A 24391-nucleotide genomic window follows, 5' to 3' on the forward strand; every position below is an offset into this window, starting at 1 on the left:
AAAACTGAATGAGATGGAAAAAATGGAAAAGGCATTTCTCTCTCTGTTTTCTTTCTATCTTTGGGGGCTTTATGTATGCTAGTCAGTTTCACTCCTGCATTGTGAGTCAATTTCACTTCTTGCAGTTAGGGGAGATAGGAGAGCTGCTTCCATGTTTGGTTGGCTGTGAATATTTATGATCCTCTTCCCTGAAATCCCTTCACTGGTGAATTTTCCACAATAGCCACCCTGAGCCTTCTTGGGGGCAGGTGGGTGGGTGAGCAAGATGTCATCTAAAACCAACGAGATGAAATATCCTGAGTAAAACTGTTTTCATGGATTGTAAGGCCAGACGGGACTGCAGGATCATCAAGTCCAGAGAACCTCCCCCAGAGACTGCAAAGTAGAAACCTCGGTTTCATTTGTTCTCCTCTGGCTGAGGACAAGGAAATTGCCTGGCTTAGGGATAGAAGGAATCCACATCTGCCCCGGGGTAACGGAATGTTAATCGGGGATCAGAGGGAAGGAGGTGGAAGAAACCCACCCCTGCAGATAGACACCAGTTATTATGGTGGAAATCAACACAGACGCTTATGACAGGTGGTGAGCTGGGGCTAGAATTTGCATCCTTCTGCCCCAAAATCACAGGCCTCTGCCATTGCAGGGGAGCACCTGTAGCTGGCAGCCGTTGCAGGTCCCTTATTCAGTCTGTGCACTCTTGCACTGGTGGCATATATTGCTGGGCTTTACCGGGAGGTCTGTGGGGCAAATGGAGGGCTGGAAGGGACCTCAAGAGAGATCCCTGACAGGTGTCAGTCTAATCTGTTCTTAAAAACCGCCAAGTATGGGGATGCCACAGGCTCTCCTGAGGCCCTGTTCCAGAGCTTCACTAGCCTCAGAGATATTCCTAGTATCTAACCTGAATCTCCTGTGCTGCAAACTAAGCCAAGTGCTTCCTGCCCTGGGACACAGGGAACAACTGATCACCAGCCGCTCTAGAACAGCCTTGGACATATTGATGGAAGGGAGCTGTGTGCAGTGGGAGGAGGGAGCATGTGTCTGAGGTCTTGGGGTGGGAGGCAGCTGGAGGGATCTTTTGGGGCCAGGGTGACTGGGGGGATGTAGGGAGATGAGCTGCCCCAGATCAGCTTGGATGACTGGAGGGTTAGATGGTGGGAACAGAAGGGAGCTCTTTTATAGCCCTGCCCTCTTTCCCAGCATTCATTACTGCCTAGCCTACAGCTTCCCATCAGTCCTGGGAACTACGCCTCCCAGAATTCCCTAGGAACAGGCTAGCCTCCCTTAAAGGACCAGTTAAGCCGCTATTGTTCGTCCCCCTCCCTGCCTGATTGAATATGTGTGTGCTCAGTGGGGAGAGGTCCCCAGGGCCCCCTTGGGAGTGATGTCATCAGGTCCAGTCAGCCAATCAGAATGTGACTTTGGACTATGTGTGTTCCCCTCTGGAGGGACAGGGAGGTAACTCCGGTGTGTTGTCCCCTGTGCAGGACGGAGTGACGTCTTGTCCCTGACCTCAGTGCTAGCTGTGCTCTGGTCCCTGGCCCAGGGGCGCCCTGGCCCCGCGTGCAATGCCGAGTGGCCTAATGCTCAGGACATCGCAGGACACCTGAAGAACTGCCTGGAACACCTGCATAAGCTGTTCCTGGTACGAGAGGGGCGTGTCATCCCCCCATGGGACCCACCCTCACTTGGGCCCTCCCCATGGGACCCCCCACCCTGGCCATCTTCCCCCAATGGGCCACCCACCCTGCTCAGATCCCCTCCATGTGATCCTGCCTTGACCATCTCTATCCCAGGGACCACCCTGCTCAGGCCCTCTGCCCCGCGTGCCCCCCCACACCTGCCCCCTATGGGACCCTCCCATCCTGGCCATCTCTCCCACTGGTCAGGCCCTCCCGCTTCATGGGAACCCCATCCTGGCCATTCCCCGCCATGGGACCCCCACTCTGCTCAGCCCCCCTTTGGGATACTCGCCCTGACCATCTTTATTCCCATGGGGCCACCCTGCTCACGTCCCCCCTCATAGGCCCCCCCACCCCACTCTGACCCTCCCAGGGCCCCCACCCGCCCATCCCCTCATCATGCATCTCCACGCTTGCAGGAAGAGGGTTACAAAGACGGAGAAAAGAGGAGCCGTGTCTGCCTCCCGACGAGCAGCGAGGCCAGTGACGGGGCCACGGAGCTGGTAAGGAGACCCATGGACCTTCCCAGCGCGGGCAGGAGATGCCCGGTGACTTGGAGGGGCAAGGCTGGGCCCCCGGCAGGATCGAGATCTTCCAGGCTAATGCCAGGTCATTGGCCTCTCAGGGGTCGCACTTGGGACCTGCAAGCCCGCACTTCTCCTGCCTGAGCTAAGGGGCCCTGCTGCGTTGTCTGAGACTGCAGCCAATCTCTACAGGCAACACAGCCCTCACAGGAGGGGACAGAGCCCTGCACTGCGTGGGGGTGGGTTACGCTTCCCTTCCCCTGGGTCTGGTAGGCTGCCGGACTCCTGCCTCTTAGCCCATGTCTCCCTCCAAAGGGAGCGGGGGCAAAACACCCTGGGGCTTGGTTCTCCCGCTGGTGCCGCCTCGTATCAGCTCCTGCCATGGGGGAATCAGTCAGAGCCCCGACCCTCCTGTTTTGAAAGGCGAATTGCCTCAGCGCCTGTTTCGCTGGGAGGTATGGGAGGCCCGAGGTGGGGACTGAGGAGGTGCTGGAGGGCTCATTACAGCCAACAAAGCCTTGTTGTGGAATCATCACCCCCTGTTGGCAGAGGGGGAAACTGAGGCATGGGCCGGGATAGGGACTTTCCTGAGGCCATGTGGTGAGCTTGGAATGGAACCCAGGAGTCCTGGCTCATAGGCCCAATAACTAGACAGCCAATAACTAACCATAAAGCAGGAGCAAGACTCCCCAAAGTGGCCAGTCAGGGCTCCGCTGTGCCAGGGGCTGTACAGACTGAATAAAGAGCAGGACTGTGGATCGGGTCCTTTCTGGAGCTCCCTGGACAAGGGCGGGAGCTAACTCTGCGAGTGCTGACCCAGCTCCTCTTCCATGCCACAGGACACGATCAGCACCCGGCTGTGCCAGTACAATGCCTGCTTGAGGCACCTGGCAAACAGCTTCTGGGGGACCAACCAGCTGCCGCTCAGCATCACCAGTGGCATGAGCCTCTGCCAGCGCCAGCTCTCCCACCTCAGAAACACCATCAGCAAGATGAAGGTAAAGGAGCCCGTACCCCTTCCCTGGGACCGTGCTGTAGCCTGCAGATAAACCACGGGAGAAACCATTGCTGTCTTTCGCTGTGGGGGGAAGCAGAGCTGACATGTCTCTGCAGGTGGTTTATTCTGCATGTGATTATCACTGCGGATGGGTATGCGGCGCGCTGGTGCCTTGTGGATAAAGCCCTAGGCTGGGATCCAGGAGATAGCGGTTCAAGTTTTGGCTCTACCACAGGCTCCCTGTGAGACCTTGATCTCAGGGCTGGATTAAGGCAGCCCTGAATACCCCCCTCTCCCTGTGATGCGGTGGTAAGAAGGGCCTCTCTTGAGAGGGGGTGGAGTCCCCCCGGCCAGCGGGGTCACTCTCCTTGGGAGATGGGGAACATGGGCAAAAATATTCTGTGATCATGTCATCGAAGCCTGTATCATGATGCACATGGCTCAGGGAGCTGAATGAAGGTTTCAGGGGCAGCTTTAATTCTGCTATTTCCTAACTGTTGAATGATTGACTTTGTGACCTTCACATTCTTTTCATGTAGCTTTTATGGATGTAATTTCTTAGGAATTTTAAAAATTACTGGGGGGATGGGGGGGGGGAACAGATCTCCCCCCGTGGAACCATTTTGACCCTCGCCTCAGTCATCAGCAGCGTTGGAGCGTTCAGCTCCACCACACAGAGCTCTGCCTCTGGAGCTAGCGGAATTGGTGGGTGCAGTGGTAGGCTGTTATCGTCCAAGAGAATCAGGCACTAAGAACATAAGAACGGCCATACTCGGTCAGACCAATGGTCCATCTAGCCCAGTATCCTGTCTTCTGACAGTGGCCAATGCCAGGTGCTTCAGAGGGCATGAACAGAACAGGGCACATATCGAAGGCTCCAGCCCCTGTCGCCCAGTCCCGGCGTCTGGCAAGCAGAGGGTTAGGGACACCCAGAGCGTGGCGTTGTGTCTCTGACCATCTTGGCTAATAACCATCAATGGATCTACCCTCTATGAACTTATCTAATTCTTTTCTGAACCCCGTTCTACTTCTGGCCTTCACAACCTCCCCTGGCAAGGAGTTCCACAGCTTGACTGTGTGTTGTGTGAAGAGGGGGTTAGGCCACGTGGCCAGTGGATTTTACAGCTATTGGATGGCAGCAGAGAAATAGTGAGACTCAGGATACCTGGGTTCTATTGCAGGCTCTGGAGGGGATAGACCCTACTGCCCTGTCCCCCCTTTGCACCCTCTGACTACTGCAACTCCTTCACCCTATCCACTCTCAGGCGGCTTCTGCCTCCCCCTCCACGATGCCTGGGCACCAACAGGGGACCATGGAGAGTACGGGAGAGACAGGTTCCCTGCTCTCAGTTCCAGCAATGCAGTGGTTCCTGGCAGCCAAGAGCAGAAATTGTAGGGAAAGTGCTGCTTCCCTGGGCTGGTTTGAGCATGCTCAGTGCAGACAGAATCACTGGACATTAGCTGCCTAATTCTTAGTCTCTACTGAGCATAAGCAAGATGTATACGTAGGTCAAATTTAGATGATTTTCACAGGCACAAAGTCCTGCCCCCTTGCAAGTGCTCCTCTAACCACTAGACCACACGCCTCTCCTAGAGTCAAGAACAGAAGCCAGGAGTCGAGATCACCTAAAACATTCTCCTGCTGTGTGACCCGCCACGAAGGCTATGCCTTGACGAGAGCTGGGAAGATGATAGATTTTTTTGGTTCATTGGCCACTCGAAAAGTTGGGGAAAAAAGATCTGTGTCAGGTTGGCCCCAAGCCAAACATTTCCAAAATTTGTGGTGGACAGAAAAAAGAAAAAAAAGCTTTGTTTCGGGTCAAATCATGCGTTTTGTTCTGACAACGTTGAAACATTTTGTTTTGATTTTGACCATTTTTGAATATTTACAAAATAAAATGAAAGGGCATTTTTTAATGAAAAGTCTTTTTAAACTGAAAAATCAAAATGTTTTGAGTCGTTGGGCCTTTTTTTCCGTTTTTTCCCCCTAAACGAACAATTTGGTGAAACCAACACAAATTCATGAAATATTTCCGGCTCATTGAATTTGCATTTTTCTCCAGACAAAGAAAGTTTTGGCTGAAAAATATCACCAAGTTCTAGTCAAGCCTTTAGCGTCACTGATTGAATGTTATTGCTGTAACACCTGAGAAAGGGAGCTGTGGGGAAGATCTAAAGACCAAAGGTTCAAACGTCCATGCCTTCATGGGCGTCATGGGCTTTTCTGTTTCCCCGATTTATAAACCTGGTTTATTTCATTTGCACGACGCAGACTTGCCCTTTCCAAGTGGTTTGATGGCTGGGGAATGTTGTGATCTGTCAGGCATAGGGAGTGACCTGCAGCAAAATCCAGGTGTTCTGTAGTTTGGTGACTTTTGGAGGGGCGACCTCCTGACATTTCATTCTCCCTCTCTGTCTCTTTGTTCTGCCCAGCAGCCGCCAGCAGCACCGTACCCGTCCTTCTGCGAAGTGGCCTGGCCCTTTGCTGGCACCGGCTGGAGGGAGATCACCACCGGGCCCCAGCTCTCCAAGGAGCTTCTTGAGTACTTGAAGCAACTGCAATTCCCCTGTGGCTGAAGACGCACTTTTGTGCAGCTAGTGTGTGTGAGTGTGTGCAAAAGGTGGGGATAGGGTGAGTGTGTTTGTGCATGGCTCTGTGTATGTGTGTGCACGTGTGCGCAGGAACAGTTGAGACCTTGGGTCGACTGTTCCAACATGCCTATGTGATGAAGTCATTTCAGCTCCAGGCTTTCATTGATTTCAACAGAAGTGAGACGCCCCCTTTGTGGCTCTGGGCCTAAGTCCCATCTCTGAAAGAGACAGACACAGGTGCTTAGTCCCACTGAATCACTTTTGAAGAGAGGATTTAGGAGCCTGAGTCACTTGGATGCTTTGGAAAACGCACCCAGTGCTCCAAGCCCAGCTGGAAACCAAAAGCACCTTTGAAGCGAGGAATGTGGCTCACGAGAACAAGAGGACTATGCTCTCCTGCGCCCCTTGGTGCGTGACTGCGCATCTCTACATCCATGCTACTAATAATTATATTTAATATCTATTGCCTCTCTCACCTTCCCACCGGGGTGTGGCTCCACAAGGTGGCTTTGGTGGCGAGTATATTTTTAAATAAAACACACATCTTTTCTAGTACTGCGACCATGGTATACCTGCATCTCATCCCTTTGGCTCATTTGCACACAACACGCCGGCTGGCTGGCTCGATATACCGCAGCGGAATATGCTCAGCCCTCCACTTGGCCAATCCAAGCGCTGCATGCTAATTTCCCCTTGCCTCTGAAGCGTACCACTGGAAGGCCAGGCCAATGGGTGGCGACCCCAGCTGTCAAGCTACTGTTGGGTGGACTATACCACCTGGAGGGTGGAGTGGGGCTGCCCCACTGGCTATGGTGCTAAATAAGGGTACTCCTTAGGGCAAAAAGAGAGATGGAGTGGGGGGCAGTGAGGGGCAGAGGGAGGCATCTGCTGGTGTTATGGGATCTCTCATGTACATGTAGGTAGATCATACTAGGATCTTGGCCTAGGAAATCCTTGAGTCAGGTCCCTCCAGGGGAATTCAATGTGACAACAACTAGTGTGTGGGGGTAACTAGATCTGGATAATGACCCCTCAAGGCGTTATTTACCCTTGTGCCCCTACATTTACCACCCAGGGAGGTAACCGGACCAGTGGAATCACCCCCTCCACTCCACTTCTGGGTGCAGGCACTCTGGGAGGTGAAAAGGAGAGGCCAGGAAGCCAAAGTTTTCAGACTTTATTTACTGTTGGAAGAGGCAGCGGCTGCTGTGAGTGAGACAGAGTCGAGGGAGTGGGGAGAAGGGACCCCCCTCAGATCAGCTCTTCCCTGTACATTTCAGAAGATCCGAGCCTGGGATGGTCACAGGCTACAGACAGTCAAGTGGGGAGAGGGAGGAACAAAGGGGCTGAGAAAGGGAGACAGAAGGAAAATCCAGAGAGAACAGACTGTGGCGATGAATGGGATGTATTGGGAGATAGCTAGATAGAGGCTACGTATTGGGGATGCATGGATAGATAATAATAATAATCCCTAGCTCATCTACAGCCCTTTCCGTCAGCAGATCTTTAGTGCTTTACAAAGCAGGTCAGGATCATTATCCCCATTTTGTGAATGGGGAAAATGAGGCATAGAGCTAGAACGTCTCTTGATCAAGGACGCCTAGCAGCCGAACCTAGGTCTCTGTGAGGCCCAGTCCACTGTGCTAACCACTAGGCTACACTGCCTCCCAGGTCAGTCCCTTGATAGATGCTGTGTGTGGGATTGATAGCGAGGTAGAAGGGAGTACCTGGGGATGCATGGATGGTTATATACGAAGGGGGAGAGAGAGAGAGAGACAGATATTCCCCCCCACTCAAAGCGTCACAGCCAAGCAGCACTCCGCGGGCACCCTGTTCAGTGCCTGTGGCACCAGGGCATACCATGCAAGTGACACTGGGCGTGGAGAGGGCTGGTTCATACTCTGGGGTCGTTGACGTGGCCCATGAAGATGGGGAAGCTGTGGTCGTCATTCCACAGCACGAAGAGGAAGGGCTGCTGCACGTCGAAGACCCAGGCAGTGCGGGCCACCGAAAAAGCCGTGGCAGCTGCGGCCTCCACCCCTTCCTCGTTCAGCTCCAGCATGGCCCGGTGCTGGGCGCTCGTCACCAACAGATCTTCTGCCTCTGAGATGCCGCACAAGTTCGAGTCATAGAAAATGCCGTAGTCTGGAGAACAGGCAGAGAAGGGAGGAGGTAGGAGCCACCCCTTAGTGCCCAGGAGTCTGCCCCAGTCCTGGAGACCCTCCCCCCCGGTTAGAGACCAGTGCCAGCGATCAACCATGGAGATGGGCCACTCAGAACCAGGGGAGCCCATGATACGTCCAGTGGTCTCATGGGACCAAGAGCCATGGGACTGATCAGCTATGGGAATGGGTCATTCCAAACCAAGGCAGCCTGTGATGTGTCCAAAAGTCAAATGGAGCCAATAGACATTGGTGTGATGGATCGGCCATGGAGATGGGTCACTCAGAACCAGGCGTCATGATCCACCCAGCAGTCTCACATATCCATCAGACATGGGATACATCAATCAAGGAAATGGGTCACTCAGAATCCGGGCACTGCAGGGGGCGGGGGTCCATGGTGTGTCCACTGGTCTCACAGACCCAACAGACACTGGCGTGGTGGATTAGCCACGGGAATGGGTCCCTCAGAAGCAGCAGTCTGATGCCACCCCTCAGGAAATGACAACAGTGCTCATCCACTCTCCTCCAGGAAGTGATGTCACAACCCAACACTCCTGCTCTGATGTCCCTTCCTGCCCAGAGGGGGAGTGGGCTCTCTTGCCTCTTCCCCTCCCACCCCTCGTACCCCCCAGCCCCCACTGCCGCCATCCACCACCTGCCCAGCACCATCCTTACCCATCTCCCCCAAGATGTCCAAGAGGTTCTGGGAGCTGTCCAGCTTCAACTTGGGCAGGCTCACCACGGTGGGCTTGAAGGGGGTGCCCATCAGCTTCTTCATCACCGCAGCGAAGGTCTCTTTGGTCAGCTTCTGCTGCACCTCGGCGAGCATCTGGGACACGAGCTGGGGCACGATGACTATGAGGCTCACGTTGTGGGACAGCTGCAGCCGGCCAACCTTGAGGGAAGACAACACAAAGGCCTCTCTGTGCTGAGGGCCTGTCCTGAGCCCCAATCAAATGTCCCCTTCTCCTGTCCGTCCCTTCATGTGCCACAGCTGGGTCCTCATCACCCCATCCCCCTATTCCCCTTCCAATGGGACCTCCAAGCCACCCGTGGGCGTGAACCAGCATCATGCCACTGACTGCCGTCTTGGTCAGCTGGGTATCAGGCCCCTTGTGCCTACACCTACCCTGCACCACCAACTGCAACCACTGCAAGCCAGGGAATGGGTACATGGTGCCTTTGATGTCCCACTCCCCATCCCTGGGACAGCATCCATTTCTCCCACATGCTTTTGTGTCCCCAAGTCCCGCCCCCTTCCCGTTCTTGGTCCTGCCCACTCCCACGCCTGGGCAATTAGGGCTGAGACACACTTTTTCATCAAACCGTTTTCTTCCCCGAGAGAGCTGGCATTTTTCAACCACGTTTTCTCCAAAACTTCCTGCCAAACATATTTTTGGACAAAACAGTGGAAAATGAACCTTTTCCATTAAATGGTTTCAGGTTTCAAAAGCCAAAAATGTTTCAGTTTTTAAAACTGAAAACCAATATTTTTTGCCAAAATCAAATTAAAAAATGTGTTTAAAACAAAACAAAAAACACTTATTTTTTATGTAAACTTTTTTTAACCAAAACCTGTTTTGTTCAAACCAAAAACCAATTTGCTTTCTTACTGAAAATTTTCCCCCTAATAAACAACTGATTTCCTTTTTAACAGAAAACTGATTTTTTTTAACCAAAAAGCAATTCGATTGTTGTTCTTGCCAAAAACATGTTTACTTTCTACCCAAAAACTAATTAAAAGGACAAAAAAAAATTTCTTAAAGAAAACCAATTAAAAAAAAATTCTTGCCAGAAACCAATTTTCTTTCTAAACAAAATGCAGTTGTTTTAGAGCAACTAAACTCAGTTTTTTCCTTGCTAACAACTGATTTGCTTTCTAACAAAAAAAATGATTTGCTAATAAATTAAAATGTGTTAGTTTCTCATTTTAAAAAGTCAAGGCCAAACAAACAAACGCCCCCCGCCCCCCACACAAAAATCTCTGAAAAATGTGTTGCCTGAAAATCATGAAAGAAACAAATGTTTTTGGACTTTTCCCACAAAAAATCTTGGTGTTTTGTGACCAGTTCAGCATATAATGCTAGGGTCAGTTGGAAATGTGGGACAATAAGGACTTGCATCTCTCTTAGGATCTTATCCCAGCCCCCAATATCTGGGCGCCTTGCATGTAGAACCAATGCTCTGCTGGAGAAAGGACCTTCCAGGCAATAACAGGACCCCCGCTCTATGGAGCAACGGATATTGGATGCCATGAGTTGAGAGTCCTCAGCTTGAGATCCCCACCTGCACCTCGAGCCTGCTATTCTGAGATGCTGGCATCACAGGGATGAGATGGGAGGTGGGGAGGGGAGAGGAGTGTGGAGAGGAGGGGCATAGGGGTAGGGTGACCAGATGTCCCATTTTTAAAGGGACAGTCCCGTTTTGGGGAACTTTTTCTTATATAGGCGCCTATTATTCCCCTGTCCCATTTTTTCACAGTTGCTATCTGGTCACCCTGCATAGGGGACATCACTAAGTGACATTATGGAGGAGGTGCAATGGGGTGGAAAACAAGGAGACAGTAGAGAGGAGAAGGAGGGAAAAATGGAGTTGCCGTTGGAAGGTGGGCAAGGCAGGGGCCAAGAGGGGAGGGGTGTGGCACAGAGCACCCACGGGGGCTCACCTTGGCCTGCAGGTTGGGGTCATTGAAGAAGGCCAGCGGGTACTTCTTGCTGGTCATCATGGGCACCTGGATGGAGGCCTGGCCCGGGCGGTAGAACGTCTCATTCACTGTGTTCTTCACTTTAAAGGTCGTCTTCCACTTGGCTGGAGGGCGAAAGGACAGGGAGATGTAGCCGGGGAGCACCCTCAGTGCAGGGATGTCACCAAGGGTATCCCAGAGGAGTCCCTCGAGGGCAGGGGGCTTGAGGGGCTGGACAGCCTGGAGGAGTCCCTCGGGGCAGGGAGCTCCAGGTGGGCTCCCTGGGGGCTCGGCTATCTCAGGGGACTGGTCCCAGTGGGTGCATGGATTGCAGGGGTGGGTCGAACAGGAGTGGCAGCGGAAGCGTGTCCCTGGAGACTCGGCTATTGGGGGGGCAGGTCCAAGGGACTCGGGTTTCTGGAGGGGATGTAGGGGGCAGGGGAGCGGGTCCTGGGCATGGCGTGGTGCAATGCGCCCCTCCCTTACATTGGAAATAGACAGCGTTGAGCAGCACCAGCTGGACGTCAGGCTCCAGCTCCTTCAGCAGCCTCTTGATCTTGCCCTTGGTCATCACTCTCACCCACTTGTTGATGAGTTGCAGGTCCTGGGTCTCATTGCCGCTGAGCATCTGGGGCCGGCTGTTGTAGAAGTGCAGCGACTGGTTGCGGAAAGCTTCGTTCAGGTGCAGGCCTGCAAGCCGGGACGGCAAGGGGATGAGGAATCCAATGCCACCGCTGCCCTGTGAAGCCCTCAAACTCCCCTCTGCCACCTGGGCAACACCAACCTCCCCTTACTCCTACCCCCAACCACGTCGCGATCCCTCTTCCTGACCATAGGAAGTTAGACAACCCCTCGCCCCTCCCGTTGCCTCAGTTTCCTCATCTGTACGATCAGCCTCTCTGAGCAACATTAGATGTCGGGGCCCTGCAGGGGAAATCGCAAAGGGATAACTTGTTTATTTACACTATCTCCACTTGTCTGGAATGGGGTGGTCACAAACAGCACTCTGGCTAATCCCTTCTTTCAGAGATCCCAGTCCAGACTCCAATGCCCACTTCCCAGGAAGCAAGTCTGTCCCCAGAATTGACGCTAGTTACAGACATTAAGGCAGAGAGCAAAGCCTTCTGCTGTTTGTAACAGCTCCTCCCAAAAAGAAGCTGCATTACAAAACTAACAGCAACACAGCATGTCTCCAAACCCTGAACACTTGCTCGCACGCTAAAAAAAAAAAGAGCTTCTAAGGCTCTGTGCAACAGTGATGCCTTGGGACCCCTGCCATGACAATATATCTTTCCCTGAAGACATGCTGGGGAGGGGGAGTTGGAAAGTGCTTTGAGATTCTCAGAGGGAAGAGCAAAGCACTGGCATTTCTCTGCTGACCTGAGTGCCGATGTGAAGGCCACACTCCCACTCACCTTGGCGGAGGAAGAGCGCTGAGGCCGAGATCAAGGCCTGGGATTTGAGGAGCCGCTGCAGTGGAGCATGGACGCAGACGAGATCTGAGGGGTAGGCGAGGATGGACTCCAGCCGCCCTTTGGTTTCCCCTCGGGCCCCTGCGTGAGAAGAACAAGTTCTCAGATGGGAGGATGAGGATTGACAGGGCTGGGGAAAGGGGCACTCCTGCAGGGGGACTGGCCTTGGATAATTCTGTATGTGGGTGGCACTGGGAGCTGGGCTGGAGACTCATCCCCATGGGATTGCTTGGCCTCTGGGGTTTCCTTGGTTGGCCGAGCTTCCCCTTCTCATCAGGGGCTCCCAGTACCATTGGTAACACCATCTCATCCCAGCCACCCAGCGGCATTGCTTTGGCCCATGGCCAATGGGAGAAGGCTCTTGGTGCACCATCCCTGAGGGAGGCAGAGCTGGGCATGGCCCCGTCAAGCTGGGGGTAAGTATGGGGGGGATGGTGGGGGGTGAGTGAAGGGGTGTGTGATGGGTGTTTGTGAGAGAGAGGTGGGTGTGAGCGATGGCTGTGTTTGTGAGGTTGAATGTGTGTGTGATAGTTGTGTGACTGCCTCTGTGTGTGTGGTGGTTTTGTGTGTGCAATGGTTGTGTGTGTGTATGTGTCAGATGGCTGCGTGTGTGCTGACTGGATTTGTGTAACGGTGTGTGTGTGCACATACACAGTGGTTGTGCGTGTGTGAAATGGTTGTGTCTGCACATGCAATGGCTTTGTGCACAATGGTTGTGCATGCGATGGTAGTGTGTGCACGCAATAGTTGTGCGTGTGCGTGCATGCATGATGGCTATTTGGGCCTGTGATGTTTGTGTGGACATGTCTGGTGACTGTATGTGCGATGACTGTGTGTGTGAGTGATGGTTCACTGGGTATGTGTGATGGGTGTCTGACAGCTGGATGCACGCGCGATGAGTGTGTGTGATGGCTGTGTGCATGCGATGTGTGTATGTGTGTGAGACGGCTGTGGGTGTGATAGGTTTGATAGTGCACAATGGGGATGTGTGTGATGGCTGTGTGTGTGCGCACAATGGGTTTATGTGTTATGGTTATATGTGTTTGATGAGTGAGTGTGTGCGATGGGTGTTTACACATGATGGGTGTTTTTGTGGTTGCTGTTTGTGAGCATGTATGATGGGTGTGCATGTGCAATGTGCATGTGTATGATAGGTGTGTGTGCAGTGTGTGTGTGACAGCTGTGTGTATGCACTCTGGGTGGGTGTATGATGGTTGTGTGTGTGTGTGATGGGTGTTTGTGTGACAGTTGGGTAGGTGTGCATGCACAATGGGGGTGTAGGTGTGACAGGTACATGTGCAGGCTGGGTGTGTGTATGATGTGTGTGTGTGTGCACGCGACGGGTATGTGTGTTACAGCTGTGTGTTTGCATGATGGGTATGTGTGTGACAGGTGTGTGTGATGGCTGTGAGTATATGTCAGGGGTTCTCAGACTTTTGCACTGGTGACCCCTTTCACACAGCAAGCCTCTGATTCCGACCCCCCTTATGCATTAAAAACGCTTTTTATATATTTAACACCATTATAAATGCTGGAGGCAAAGCAGGGTTTGCGGTGGAGGGTGACAGCTCGCGACCCCCCATGTAATAACCTCGCGACCCCCTGAGGGGTCCCAACCCCCAGTTTGAGAACCCCTGGTATATGTGATAGGTGTATGTGTGACAGGTATGTGTGCAACATTTGTTGGTTTGCGTGATAGATATATGTATGATGTGTGTGTATGTGTGTGTGTGTGTGTGTGAGCTGTGGGTATGCATGATGGGTGTATGTGTGAGAGGGGTGTGTGTGTGTGTGTGTGTGTGTGTGTGTGTGTGAAGGCTGGGTGTATGTGTGACAGGAGTGTGTGTGACAGCTGGGGGTATGCATGATGGGTGTATGTGTGACAGGTGTGTGTGAGATAGCTGTGGGTATGTGTGAGAGGTATATGTATGATGTGTGTGTGTCTGTGTGTGACACCTGTGGGTATGTGTTATGGGTGTATGTGTGACAGGTGTGTGTGTGACAGATGATGGTATACATGGAAGGTGTATGTGTGACAGGTGTGTGTGAGATAGCTGTGGGTATGTGTGACAGGTATATGTATGATGTGTGTGTGTCTGTGTGTGACACCTGTGGGTATGTGTTATGGGTGTATGTGTGACAGATGTGTGTGTGACAGATGATGGTATACATGGAAGGTGTATGTGTGGCTGGTGTGTGTGCAACAGCTGTGGTATGCGTGATAGGTGTATGTATGGCATGTGTGTGTGTGTGTATGAAGGCTGTGGATACGTGTAATGGTGTATGTGTCACAGGTGTGTGTATATGACAGCTGTGGGTATGCATGATGGGTGTATGTGTGACAGGTGTGTGTGACAGCTGTGGGTATGTGTGATGGGCGTATGTGTGGCAGGTATGTGTGTGTGACAACTGTGGGTATGTGTGATGTGTGTATGTGTGACAGGTGTGTGTGAGAAACAGCTGCAGCTGCATGTGCGATGACTGTGTGTGTGACTGCTGTGTATGTGTGCACTACCCTTACCCAGCAAGAGGTGCGAGAGCGCCAGGGCCACGCTGAAGGGCGAGAAGACCACATTGGAGCTAGTGCCTTTCCCCTTGGCCAATTTCGAATAGAACTTCAGTGCAAAATCAGTCAGCGCCGTTGCCACCCTGGGGCTCTCCTCCTTGGCGTTGTCCCCACAGCTTCCCCAGGGGTCACTGGGCGGGCACCGCTGGGGTGTTGTGGTGGGCGCCGTAGTGGCCTCAGTGGTGGGTGCTGCAGTGGGCTCCTTGGTTGGTTCCTCGGCCGACTCCTTTTTGAGCTCCTTGTCTGGCTCCTTGGCCGACTCCTTGTCTAGCCCCTTGGCCGGCTTCTTGGACAGCTCCTTGTCTAGCTTCTTGTCCAGCTCCATGGTACTCTGGTTCTCTGATATATGTCCCTGGCCATGCATGCCAGTAGCCCGATCGGCCTCCCCTTCTCCCTCTGGCACGCTGGAGGCAGCTTTGCAACCTGTGGACTCCTCCCACCCTGGCCCTTCCTGCACCAGCCCCTGCTGGGTCTCCTGCCCCTCCACCTCTCTCCCATCCTCCACTCTCTTCCCCGAGGTTTGCTGAGGGTCTTCCCTGGTCTGCTGAGGGCCTTCCCCGGTCTGCTGAGGGCCTTCTTGACAAATCACATCCTCTTGGCGAGTCCCATTGTTGGCATCCTCACCTCCTGTGGAGTTGTGGCCAGCAGCTTGTGGGGGGATCTTGGAAGCAGGGCACTGTTTGTCCCCTTCTGCCCCATTCAGCCAATCCTGCTGTGCCGACACCATAGAGGAAAGGAGAAGGATCCATCAGATAAGCGAGATCCAAGGCCCAAGGGGTGTGATTGGATCTGGTACCAACTAAGGGGTGATTCACTGCCCCTCACTGCTCAGGAACTGCTTGAATCTCCCCCCCTGGAGATTCAGCTGAGTGGGGAAATCCCCAAGGGGTGGAGCTACAGGGAAGTTCCTAGGAGGTGGAGTTTCCAGGAGGCAGAGCTGGGGGGAGGTTCCCAGGAGGTGGAGCTTTGGGGGAGTGGGTGTGGCCAGAGCACACCACTTTGGTCAATATTCTTTGTTCAAAATGTTTTTTTCAACAACAAATGGCTTTTTAATCAAAATGGCATTTCTGATGGGGGGAAAGCTCCATTTTTGGATGACAGGGGGTGGTTAAAAACCCAATTTTTCAGTTTTCAGCCACCCAAAACTGAAAAATGTCAGGACTTAGGGGAAAGTGTTCAGTGAAAGCAAATATTTCTGTCCAACTAGCTAAAGTTTTTTGCTTTCCAGTTGTCAGAAATCAAAACATTTTCAGTCACCAAAAACCATCATTTTTTCCAGTTTTAGGTTTTGGTTAAATAAATGAAATGTCAGAAAACGTTACAGTTTTCAGCAATGAAAACAAGTAACATCTCAGGTGGAAAACTTTCAATAAACCCCCAAATGTTTGCCCAGGCAGGTGAAAATTTGGGGGTTTCCAGTGCCTTAAACCCCCAAATTTTGGGAACATGGTCTAGTTTTGGTGGCCAAACATGGAATTTTTTTGTTTGTTAATAAAACCCCAAAAGGTTTTGCAGAAAAAATATAGGCAAAAATGAAAGAAAATGGTTGTTTTTGCCAATTGTTTTGCAGGGTTAATAAACCAAACATCCTCCACATCCAGAGTGCTGCCCATCCCCAAATGGGCACTTACCAGTTGGCATAGCTCAGAGCAACCCCCAGGCTGCTCCAGTCTGTGCCAGGATTGGGGCAGAGTTGGGCAAAGACCCAGCATGCTATGCTTTGCCCACTGGCTCTGGCCCTATAGTCTGAAGAGTGGGATTTAAGGCAATGGAGCTGGGCCAGGCTCTGCTATGGGCTTCTTGGGCCTGAGCCCTACCCCATGCCCCGGGCAAAGCAGGTGCATGTGGGCATGTGGTGGCACCAGGCCAGCGGATCCGAGATTCAGATCAGTCCCTAGTTCTGGCTACTTCCTCTGTTTGGAAGCCCAGCTCTGCCCACTCAAGAGGCACTGACTCCCCACTCGGGAGCTGACTTTCAGGGCTGTGGGTCACCCACAGCTGCCACTGACATCACTGACATCAGTGCTTGTCCCCTGTATCAGCACCTCTGCATCTCCAGCCCTAGGGTCCTTGGAGCATTCATCTCCAGCACTCAATGGGTTAAACTCCCCACTCCCCAGCAAGGACAAGGCTCCCCCAGCACGGAGGATGGACTCACGCCTGTGAAGATCACCAACCACACCAGGATCAACCAGCTCTTCATGGCAACGAATCCTGCCAAAGCAATGCCCAGAAGTCAGTGAAAACCCTGCCCACCTTTGCCCTCTCCTAGCCCAGCTGCCCACAGTGCTGGGCCTGGCTGGGACCCCCAGGCGCACCCCCTCCCCACTGAAGTAAAGTGCCCCCTCCTCAGCCTGCTCCACCCAATGCCCTTTCCATTGCACTCCCTCGGCTTCTGTCTGTCTGGCCACCCCCTCTGTGCCAGTCTGTCTGTCCTGTCTCTCTGTCCCCCAGTCTCCACATGTCTGTCTGCTCACCCCCTCTGTGCCTGTCTGCCCCCCAATCTCTATATCTGTCTGTTTGTCCACTCCCTCAGTCTGTCCATCCACTCTCTCTATGCCTGTCTGTCTGCCCCCCATCTCTGTCTGTCTATCTGTCCACTCCCTTTGTGCCTGTCTGTTTCTTCATCTTAGGGCCTGTCTGTCCCCCACATCTCTATGTCTGTCTGTCCATCCTCCCACTCTGTCTCCCCCATCTCTCTGCCTGCCTATCCTTCAACACCCTTTGTCTGTTGTTCCCCATCTCCCTGTTTGTCTGTCTGTCCATCCCTTCTGTCTGTCTCCCCAGTGCCTCCCTCAGTCTGTCTTTCCCACCTTTCTGTGTCTGTCTGTCCCCCACCCTCCCCACTTGTCCCTGTGTCTGTCTGCGCACCTCTCTCTGTGCGTCCGTCCGTCTGCCTCCCCCTCTCTGTGTCGGACTCTGGGTCTTCCCATTCTCTCTTTCGCAATCTCTCATCACATGGCCAGTGTGGATGCTAGGTTCACTCCCAGCAGCTCCCCACCCCTGCTGCTGAAAGCCAGGGGCTGAGAGGCTGAGCCAGGGAGTGGGAGGAAAAGACACCAAATGCAGAAGAGAGAGAGAAGTAAGAAGGGCTGACAGACGTGAAAAAGGGCTGCAATCTGCCTCATATCTGACCCCAGACCCAGAGCCCCACCTGCTCCCTGTGTTCCGGAGTGATCAGTGTCCAGACCTGAGCCCAGGCACTCAGGCCACAGAGGGCGGTTGGGGGTGGAGCATGGGGTGGAGGGGATGCACTCATTGGCTGGCTCTGGACCCGGCCCGTTAACAATTAAGGATGATTGATTCCTGGTGTGATTTCCCGTAAATCAGGGGGCAAGAGGGGTGGGCAGCAGCCGGCGCGGGGGAGGCACTGGGTGGGTTGTCCAACTCTGTCAAAGGTGCCAGCTGGAAACCAGGGCCTTAGCCCCTTCCCCCATGAGTATAGCCCCCTCTTCCCACCTGGGACAGCAACTGGAGGCCAAAGGTACTGGCTTGAAGTGGTTTCCATCATAGCTACCTGTGGGGTAGGGGAAAGGGGGGCTCAGTCCTTTCCCTGTGTGTTTCCCCTGCTCGTTTGGCTGCTCTCCCTGGCAGTCGGGCAGGGCTCGCTCCCTGTCTGGGCTTGGCTGCTGGGGACAGGGGCCAAGCACGCTGGGGGCGGAGGGGGGTCCTGGCTTGCTCTGCCCCTGCCCACAGGGCCCAGGACCCTTGACCGCTTCCCTGCTCCTCGCCTCCCCCCCCGGAACTCCCCCTACTCCCCACCCCCTGACAGCGCCGCCCTGGAGCACCAGGTCTGGTGGCGCTATAGCCATGCCAGCCCGCGCAGCCACGCTGCCCAGGCACTGGGGGAACTGTGACTGCGAGGGAGGGAGGGAGGGGAGCCGAAGGGAAGGGGCCAGGTGCTGCCAGGGAGTTGGGTTGGCTCCTCCGCAAGCCTGTCCTGATCCCACTCCCTGGCAGGAGCTCGGGGCCCAGAGGGAAGGCTCCTGCAGACTGGATGTGGCCCGCGAGCCATAGTTTGCCCCCCTCTGATATACAGGGTTTGCAGTTTGGTCCAATGGCTCTCGGCACCCCCATTAAACCAATTGTCCCAGAGCCCCTGCTGGGGTCCCATCTCCAGGGGCTAAGCCCTGTAAAACCCCTGCCTTGTTTACTGTCCCTGTTTGTTGCTGCTGGGATCCGAGCTCCATTTTTCTGATTAGGTCAGCAAGCCACAGCCCTGTATGAGTATTTCCGTGCAAGGGGTCCAATTCCCAACCCCCTCCCCTCACTCCCCCGTGTTCATCTGGAAGTCCATGGGATTGCACTGGTGGAATGGGAATCAGGATCAGGCCCTGCTCTTGCATGGGTGAGTCCTTTCAAAGCAAGGGTCTGTGGATAGGGTGGGAATCTCTTCTGTGCCACCCCGACACATTTCCCTCTTGTCCCATCTCTCTTCACTTCTCCGGAGCTGCTCAGGATCCCAAGAACAAAATGTTGAAGCAGCGTCACAAGAGCAGCCCCGTCCTTCCCAATCCGATTCCAGGGAATGTCATGGGGCACATAACCTTCTCGCAAATTCCAGGCCCGGCCTGGTTCCGGTTCCCTGTGGAACGCCCCGAAGGCACATTGCTTGTGAACAAACAGCGGGCTCGCATCTGTGCTCGCTCCCAGCCCTGATCCAAAAGGGATCAGTTAGTGGGAAGGCTCTGGATCAGATCAGAGACGCTCCAAATTGAATCCGGATTGAGCTCAGAATCCAATGTGAGGCTGGATCCTGTCTCTGGGCCTCTCCTTGTGCAACTGCTACTTTGACCCTAATGGAAGTGCCCTGGTTTTGATGGCCCTCCTTTCTGAAAACGGGGCCATTGTGACTCAGTGTCTGGAGCTTACAAACAGCTCAACAATGTAAGAACAGCGTGAAAACAAGCATGAGTGTGATAAGGACTCAGGCCTTATCGAGACCCAAAAGCTGCAGCGGGTTGGCCATCCTGGATCGTTAAAGGAGTGGGTGCAGTTATACCGGCATATACAGTTTATATCCACTCCTATAAAGGTGCTTATACCAGTATAGACTAGTATAAAGGTACATACACTATTCCTGTGCAGGAAGGGGAATAAACTACATTAGTATAAGATACTCACCACTATGATGTCATTTACACTAGTGGCTGTAGTAGTATAACCATATCAGAAGAAAATCACGCCCCTAACTGATGTAGTTATACCTGTGCAAACCCACCACTGTATGTATAGCAGATCTTGCTCAGGAGCGATATACTGACACGTTAAACCTTGAGAACTACCAGACAATTTTCTTTGCATCTTGAGAGAGTTGAAGTGTAAGCCCCCTCATGTCCAGAGTTTTTTCTGTACACCTGCCTGATGTCTGTTTCTTCCAGTGAAACTCAGAGAGCCTCATCATAATGTATACGTGCCCAATCTACATCAAATCATAGAATATCAGGGTTGGAAGGGACCTCAGGAGGTCATCTAGTCCAACCCCCTGCTCAAAGCAGGACCAATCCCCAGATAGATTTTTGCCCCAGATCCCTAAATGGCCCCCTCAAGGATTAAACTCACAACCCTGGGTTTAGCAGGCCAATGCTCAAACCACTGAGCGATCCCTCCCCCCAAATTACATGCTGGTAGGGCCGAGAGTGGAAGCAAGTCACAGTTGGAGCTTTCTGCCACCTGGGGAAGGCTGGTCCGTGAAAAAAATGGAGCTGTCTTGGTCTTAGGTTGCACTCAAGTCCCCTTTTCTAGCTTTTCTCTAGGACCAAGAAGAGCAGAGACTTACTTTTTTCTTTAAATCCAAGTTGAGATTCTCAGTTAATCACAGGATTCTAGGAGCTGGAGATTTCAGAAATACATGAAGAGTCGTGAGAAAATCACGAGACTTGGCAAAACAGCTATGTGCCCTAGTCCAGAGAACAGCTAGCAAGAAGAAAAAGGATTGAGAGAGAGTGAGAGGGGAATGACGAGACATGGAGAGTAGAGGTGTGTGAATGATGTATGGAAGAGTGTCACCTCTCTGTCTCTCTGCGAATTTCTCAGAGAAGGTTGGAGTTTCCTCAAATACATTAGAACCCCCTGTAAATGGTTCCCAGGCCAGGAGGCTCCTTCAGGAGCAGTTTACCAAGGGTTAATATCTGAGTAGTTTGATTGGATATCTAAGTCACGTGATGTTATGGTTTTGGCTCCCACTGGGGGGTGGGGGTGTGTGTGTGTTACAACTGAGAAACTGCTGCCCATGTGAGATCAGCAACAGTTGCTGAAAATCCACTGTTACCGGCACAAAATTCTCTTCCTCACACACTCTAGGGCACCCACCTTTACCCAGTTCTTAGGGCTCAAGGCGTAACCCTCTTAATTTAGGTACCCCCACTCTTTCCCAGTTCCTAGGGCTCCAGGTGAAAAGCACCTAACTTTACCCCTCCGTGGGCTTCGGGCTCTACCCCTCCGTGGGCTCCGGGGAAACACCCTTTCCCTGTGGACTCAAGAGCTTAATCTTTTGCAGGTTTACGGGATCTTTTACCAGTAATATACTACATAAGCTCTATTTATTAACAATCACCAAAACCAGACTGCACACGCTACACATACAGTGCTCACCACTCCCAATAAGACACATGAACTTTTCTTGATGGCCAGTCAAGATCAGGTCCATCTGGGGGACTCCAGGTTCTGTACGGTGTCATTGGGAGAGAGTTGAGGTCTGGCAGCTCTGATCTTTGGGGCTGTGTCCTGGAGTTGGTCCCCAAATAACTTCCTTTGGGACCCCAGTTTATATAGCGAAATTTGAATCCTTTTAAGCTATACCTTAACCAATCATTATATTAAAATTTTACTAACCAATCCTAACATAGTGTAACAAAATTCTTTAACCAATCCTACCCCGCCACCTTAATTAATTTACGCCTAGCAAAATTAATTATGTAACAGACAGAAAAGAACCGGACAGAGACCATACAGATAAACAATAGGGAAGTGGGGACCATAATGACAAAACAATAAAGAAATGAGGATTTCACAACCACAACTATTGATAAGCAAATCGAGGGACGTGATCATTCCCCTCTATTCGGCATTGGTGAGTCTTCATCTGGAATACTGTGTCCAGTTTTGCGCCCCACACTACAAGAAGGATGTGGAAAAAGTGGAGAGTCCAGCGGAGGGCAACAAAAATGATTAGGGGACTGGAGCACATGACTTATGAGGGGAAGCTGAGGGAACTGGGATTGTTTAGGCTGCAGAAGAGAAGAATGAGGGGGGATTTGATAGCAGACTTCAGTTACGTGAAGGGGGGTTCCAAAGAGGATGGAGCTCAGCTGTTCTCAGTGGTGGCAGATGACAGAACCAGGAGTGTGGTGGGGGAGGTCTAGGTTGGATATTAGGAAAAAAAATTTCACTAGGAGGGTGATGAAGCACTGGAATGGGTTCCCTAGGGAGGTGGTGCAATCTCCTTCCTTAGAGGTTTTTAAGGTCAGGCTTGACAAAGCCCTGGCTGGGATGATTTAGTTGGGGATTGGTCCTGCTTTGAGCAGCGAGGTTGGACTAGATACCTCCTGAGGTCCCTTCCAACCCTGATTTCTTGCCAGACAGAATGCTATCAAACTACATTTTCTTTAGCCAGCTTAAGATCTGTTTCTTTATCTGGTGATAGTGGGTCTCCTTCTTAACAGCCTGATATGACATTGTTTCAATGTAATTTAGATGGAATGTGAGGATGTGACTTCCTGCTTCTCACCTAAGGGCTGTAGCCGAAGGCTTTAGGCCTTACAATAGAGCTGCAGACAATGGCCTTATCCTGCCACCACCACCCTGTCTTACAATAAACTCCTTCACTTGCTGGCTCCCCAGCTAACCCCTGCTACGCAGCCCACTCCTTCTTGGCTTCACTTTCCACTGTGGTACGTTATTTCTATTCTGGTAGTCCCAAAGGCCCCAATGGGAGCTGCGGAGATGATTCCAGGAGACTCACGGTGAAACTAGGGTGACCAGGTGTCCGGTTTTCAGTCAGCACCACCAACCGGGCTGTTAAAAGTCCATTTGGTGGTGCTGCAGGGCTGAGGCAGACTAGTCCCTACCTGTCCTGGCTGGCACCGCGCTGCACCTGGAAGTGGCCAGGAGGTCTGGTCCTGGGGGTGGTGGCCACGGGGCTCCGTGCGTTGCCCCTGCCCCAAGCACCATCTCCACACTCCCATTGTTGAGGAACCAGCCAATGGGAGCTGGGGGGAGACAGTGCCTGGGGGCAAGAGCCGCGCGTGGAGCCTCCTGGCCCCCCCCGCCTAGGAGCCGGACTTGTTTGGCTGCTTCCAGGGCATGTGCAGCGCGGTGCCAGGACAGGCAGGCAGCCTGCCTTAGCCCTCCCTCCCCCCACTGCGCCATTGACCGGGAGCTGCCCGAGGTAAGCCCATGCCCCAACCCTGAGCCCCCCCACAAACCTGGAGTACGCTCCTGCACCCCAAATTCCTCATCCCTGGCCCCACCCCAGATCCTGCACCCCAAGCCCAGAGCCCGTATCCCCTCCTACACCCCAAACCCCTGCTTCAACCTGCAGCCCCCTACCGCACTCCAAATCCTTCAGCCCCACCCCCCAGCCTTGAGCCCCCTCCTGCACCCCAAGCCCCTCATCCCCGGCTCCATCCCAGAGCTCGCACCCACAGCCCAGAGCCCGTATTCTCTCCTGCACCCCAACCCATGCCTCAACCCCTCCCACACTCTGAATTCCTAGGCTCCACCCCCCAGCCTGGAGCCCCCTCCCGCACCCCAACCTCATCTCCAGTCCCACCCCCTCCTGCACCAGCCCAGTGAAAGTGAGTGAGGGTGAGGGAGAGTGAGCCACTGAGAGAGGGGGAAATATAATGAGCCAGGGCTCGGGGAAGGGGCAGGGCTGGGCAAACTTTTTGGCCCTAGGGCCACATCAGATACAGAAATTGTATGGAGGGCCAGGTAGGGAAGGCTGGGGGAGGCTATGCCTTCCCAAACAGCGAGGCGTGGCCTGGCCCCCTATCTACCACCCCGGAACCTCCACCCCCATCCTACCCCCCCTGCTCCCCACCCCTCCCTGACCGCTCCCGGGATACCCACCCCTATCCAATCTCCCCTGCTCCCCACCCCTGACCGCTCCCGGGATACCTGCCCCTATCCAATCTCCCCTGCTCCCCACCCCCGGACCACCCCTCCTGGGGTCCCCATCCAACCCTCCTTGCTCCCCACTCCTGACCGCTCCCGGGATCCCCGCCCCTATCCAATCTCCCCTGCTCCCCACCCCCGGACCACCCCTCCTGGAGTCCCCATCCAACCCTCCCTGCTCCCCACTCCTGACTGCTCCCGGGATCCCCGCCCCCATCCAACCCCCCCTGTTCTCCCCGCCCCACGTTACCTGTGGGGTGGGGGAAAGGGGGGCTCAGTCCTTTCCCTGTGCGTTTCCCCTGCTCGTTTGGCTGCTCTCCCTGGCAGTCGGGCAGGGCTCGCTCCCGGTCTGGGCTTGGCTGCTGGGGACAGGGGCCAAGCACGCTGGGGGCGGAGGGGGGCCCTGGCTTCCTCTACCCCTGTCCCCGGCAGCAGGGGCCAGGCCCCTTGACCGCTTCCCTGCTCCTCGCCTCCCCCCGCCCCCCGGAGCTGCGAGGGAGGCGGGGGGGGAGTGACCAGCCTGTCCTGACCCCGCTCCCGGCAGAGCGAAGGGACCCTCGGGCCGGCGTTTGCCCCGCCCCTGCGATCCCCGAGGA

The 24391-nt window shown here is 53.6% G+C and overlaps 1 protein-coding gene and 1 long non-coding RNA gene across 13 annotated transcripts; one reads left to right on the forward strand and one right to left on the reverse strand.

The window, feature by feature from the left end:
* The first annotated feature begins 1119 nt into the window (after positions 1 to 1119).
* Positions 1120 to 6353, forward strand: LOC135982884 (uncharacterized). 2 transcript variants are annotated; one of them, XR_010600361.1, is made up of 4 exons: positions 1120 to 1642; positions 2099 to 2182; positions 3043 to 3201; positions 5634 to 6353. It is a non-coding gene; the product is annotated as an uncharacterized LOC135982884 (long non-coding RNA). The 2 variants fall into 2 exon arrangements; XR_010600362.1 differs by having other exon boundaries at positions 5637 to 6353.
* Positions 6354 to 6954: 601 nt separating this feature from the next.
* Positions 6955 to 24381, reverse strand: SERPING1 (serpin family G member 1). Of its 11 annotated transcripts, XM_065591330.1 has the most exons (12): positions 24046 to 24266; positions 21273 to 21479; positions 20458 to 20594; positions 19803 to 20100; positions 17550 to 17709; positions 16837 to 16892; positions 14634 to 15387; positions 12056 to 12193; positions 11127 to 11330; positions 10623 to 10765; positions 8633 to 8852; positions 6955 to 7937 (listed from the first exon to the last, which is right to left on the reverse strand). In XM_065591330.1, the coding sequence occupies exons 6-12, from the start codon at positions 16879 to 16881 to the stop codon at positions 7687 to 7689; spliced, it is 1755 nt and encodes a 584-aa protein (XP_065447402.1). In that variant the 5' UTR covers positions 16882 to 16892; positions 17550 to 17709; positions 19803 to 20100; positions 20458 to 20594; positions 21273 to 21479; positions 24046 to 24266; the 3' UTR covers positions 6955 to 7686. The 11 variants fall into 11 exon arrangements, with proteins under 11 accessions (XP_065447402.1, XP_065447403.1, XP_065447401.1 ...); XM_065591331.1 differs by lacking the exons at positions 19803 to 20100; positions 21273 to 21479 and having other exon boundaries at positions 20458 to 20510; positions 24046 to 24278; XM_065591329.1 differs by lacking the exons at positions 19803 to 20100; positions 21273 to 21479.
* Positions 24382 to 24391: the final 10 nt, after the last annotated feature.

This window comes from Chrysemys picta, chromosome 4 (assembly GCF_011386835.1).
Source record: "Chrysemys picta bellii isolate R12L10 chromosome 4, ASM1138683v2, whole genome shotgun sequence".
Lineage (NCBI taxonomy): Eukaryota > Metazoa > Chordata > Testudines > Emydidae > Chrysemys > Chrysemys picta.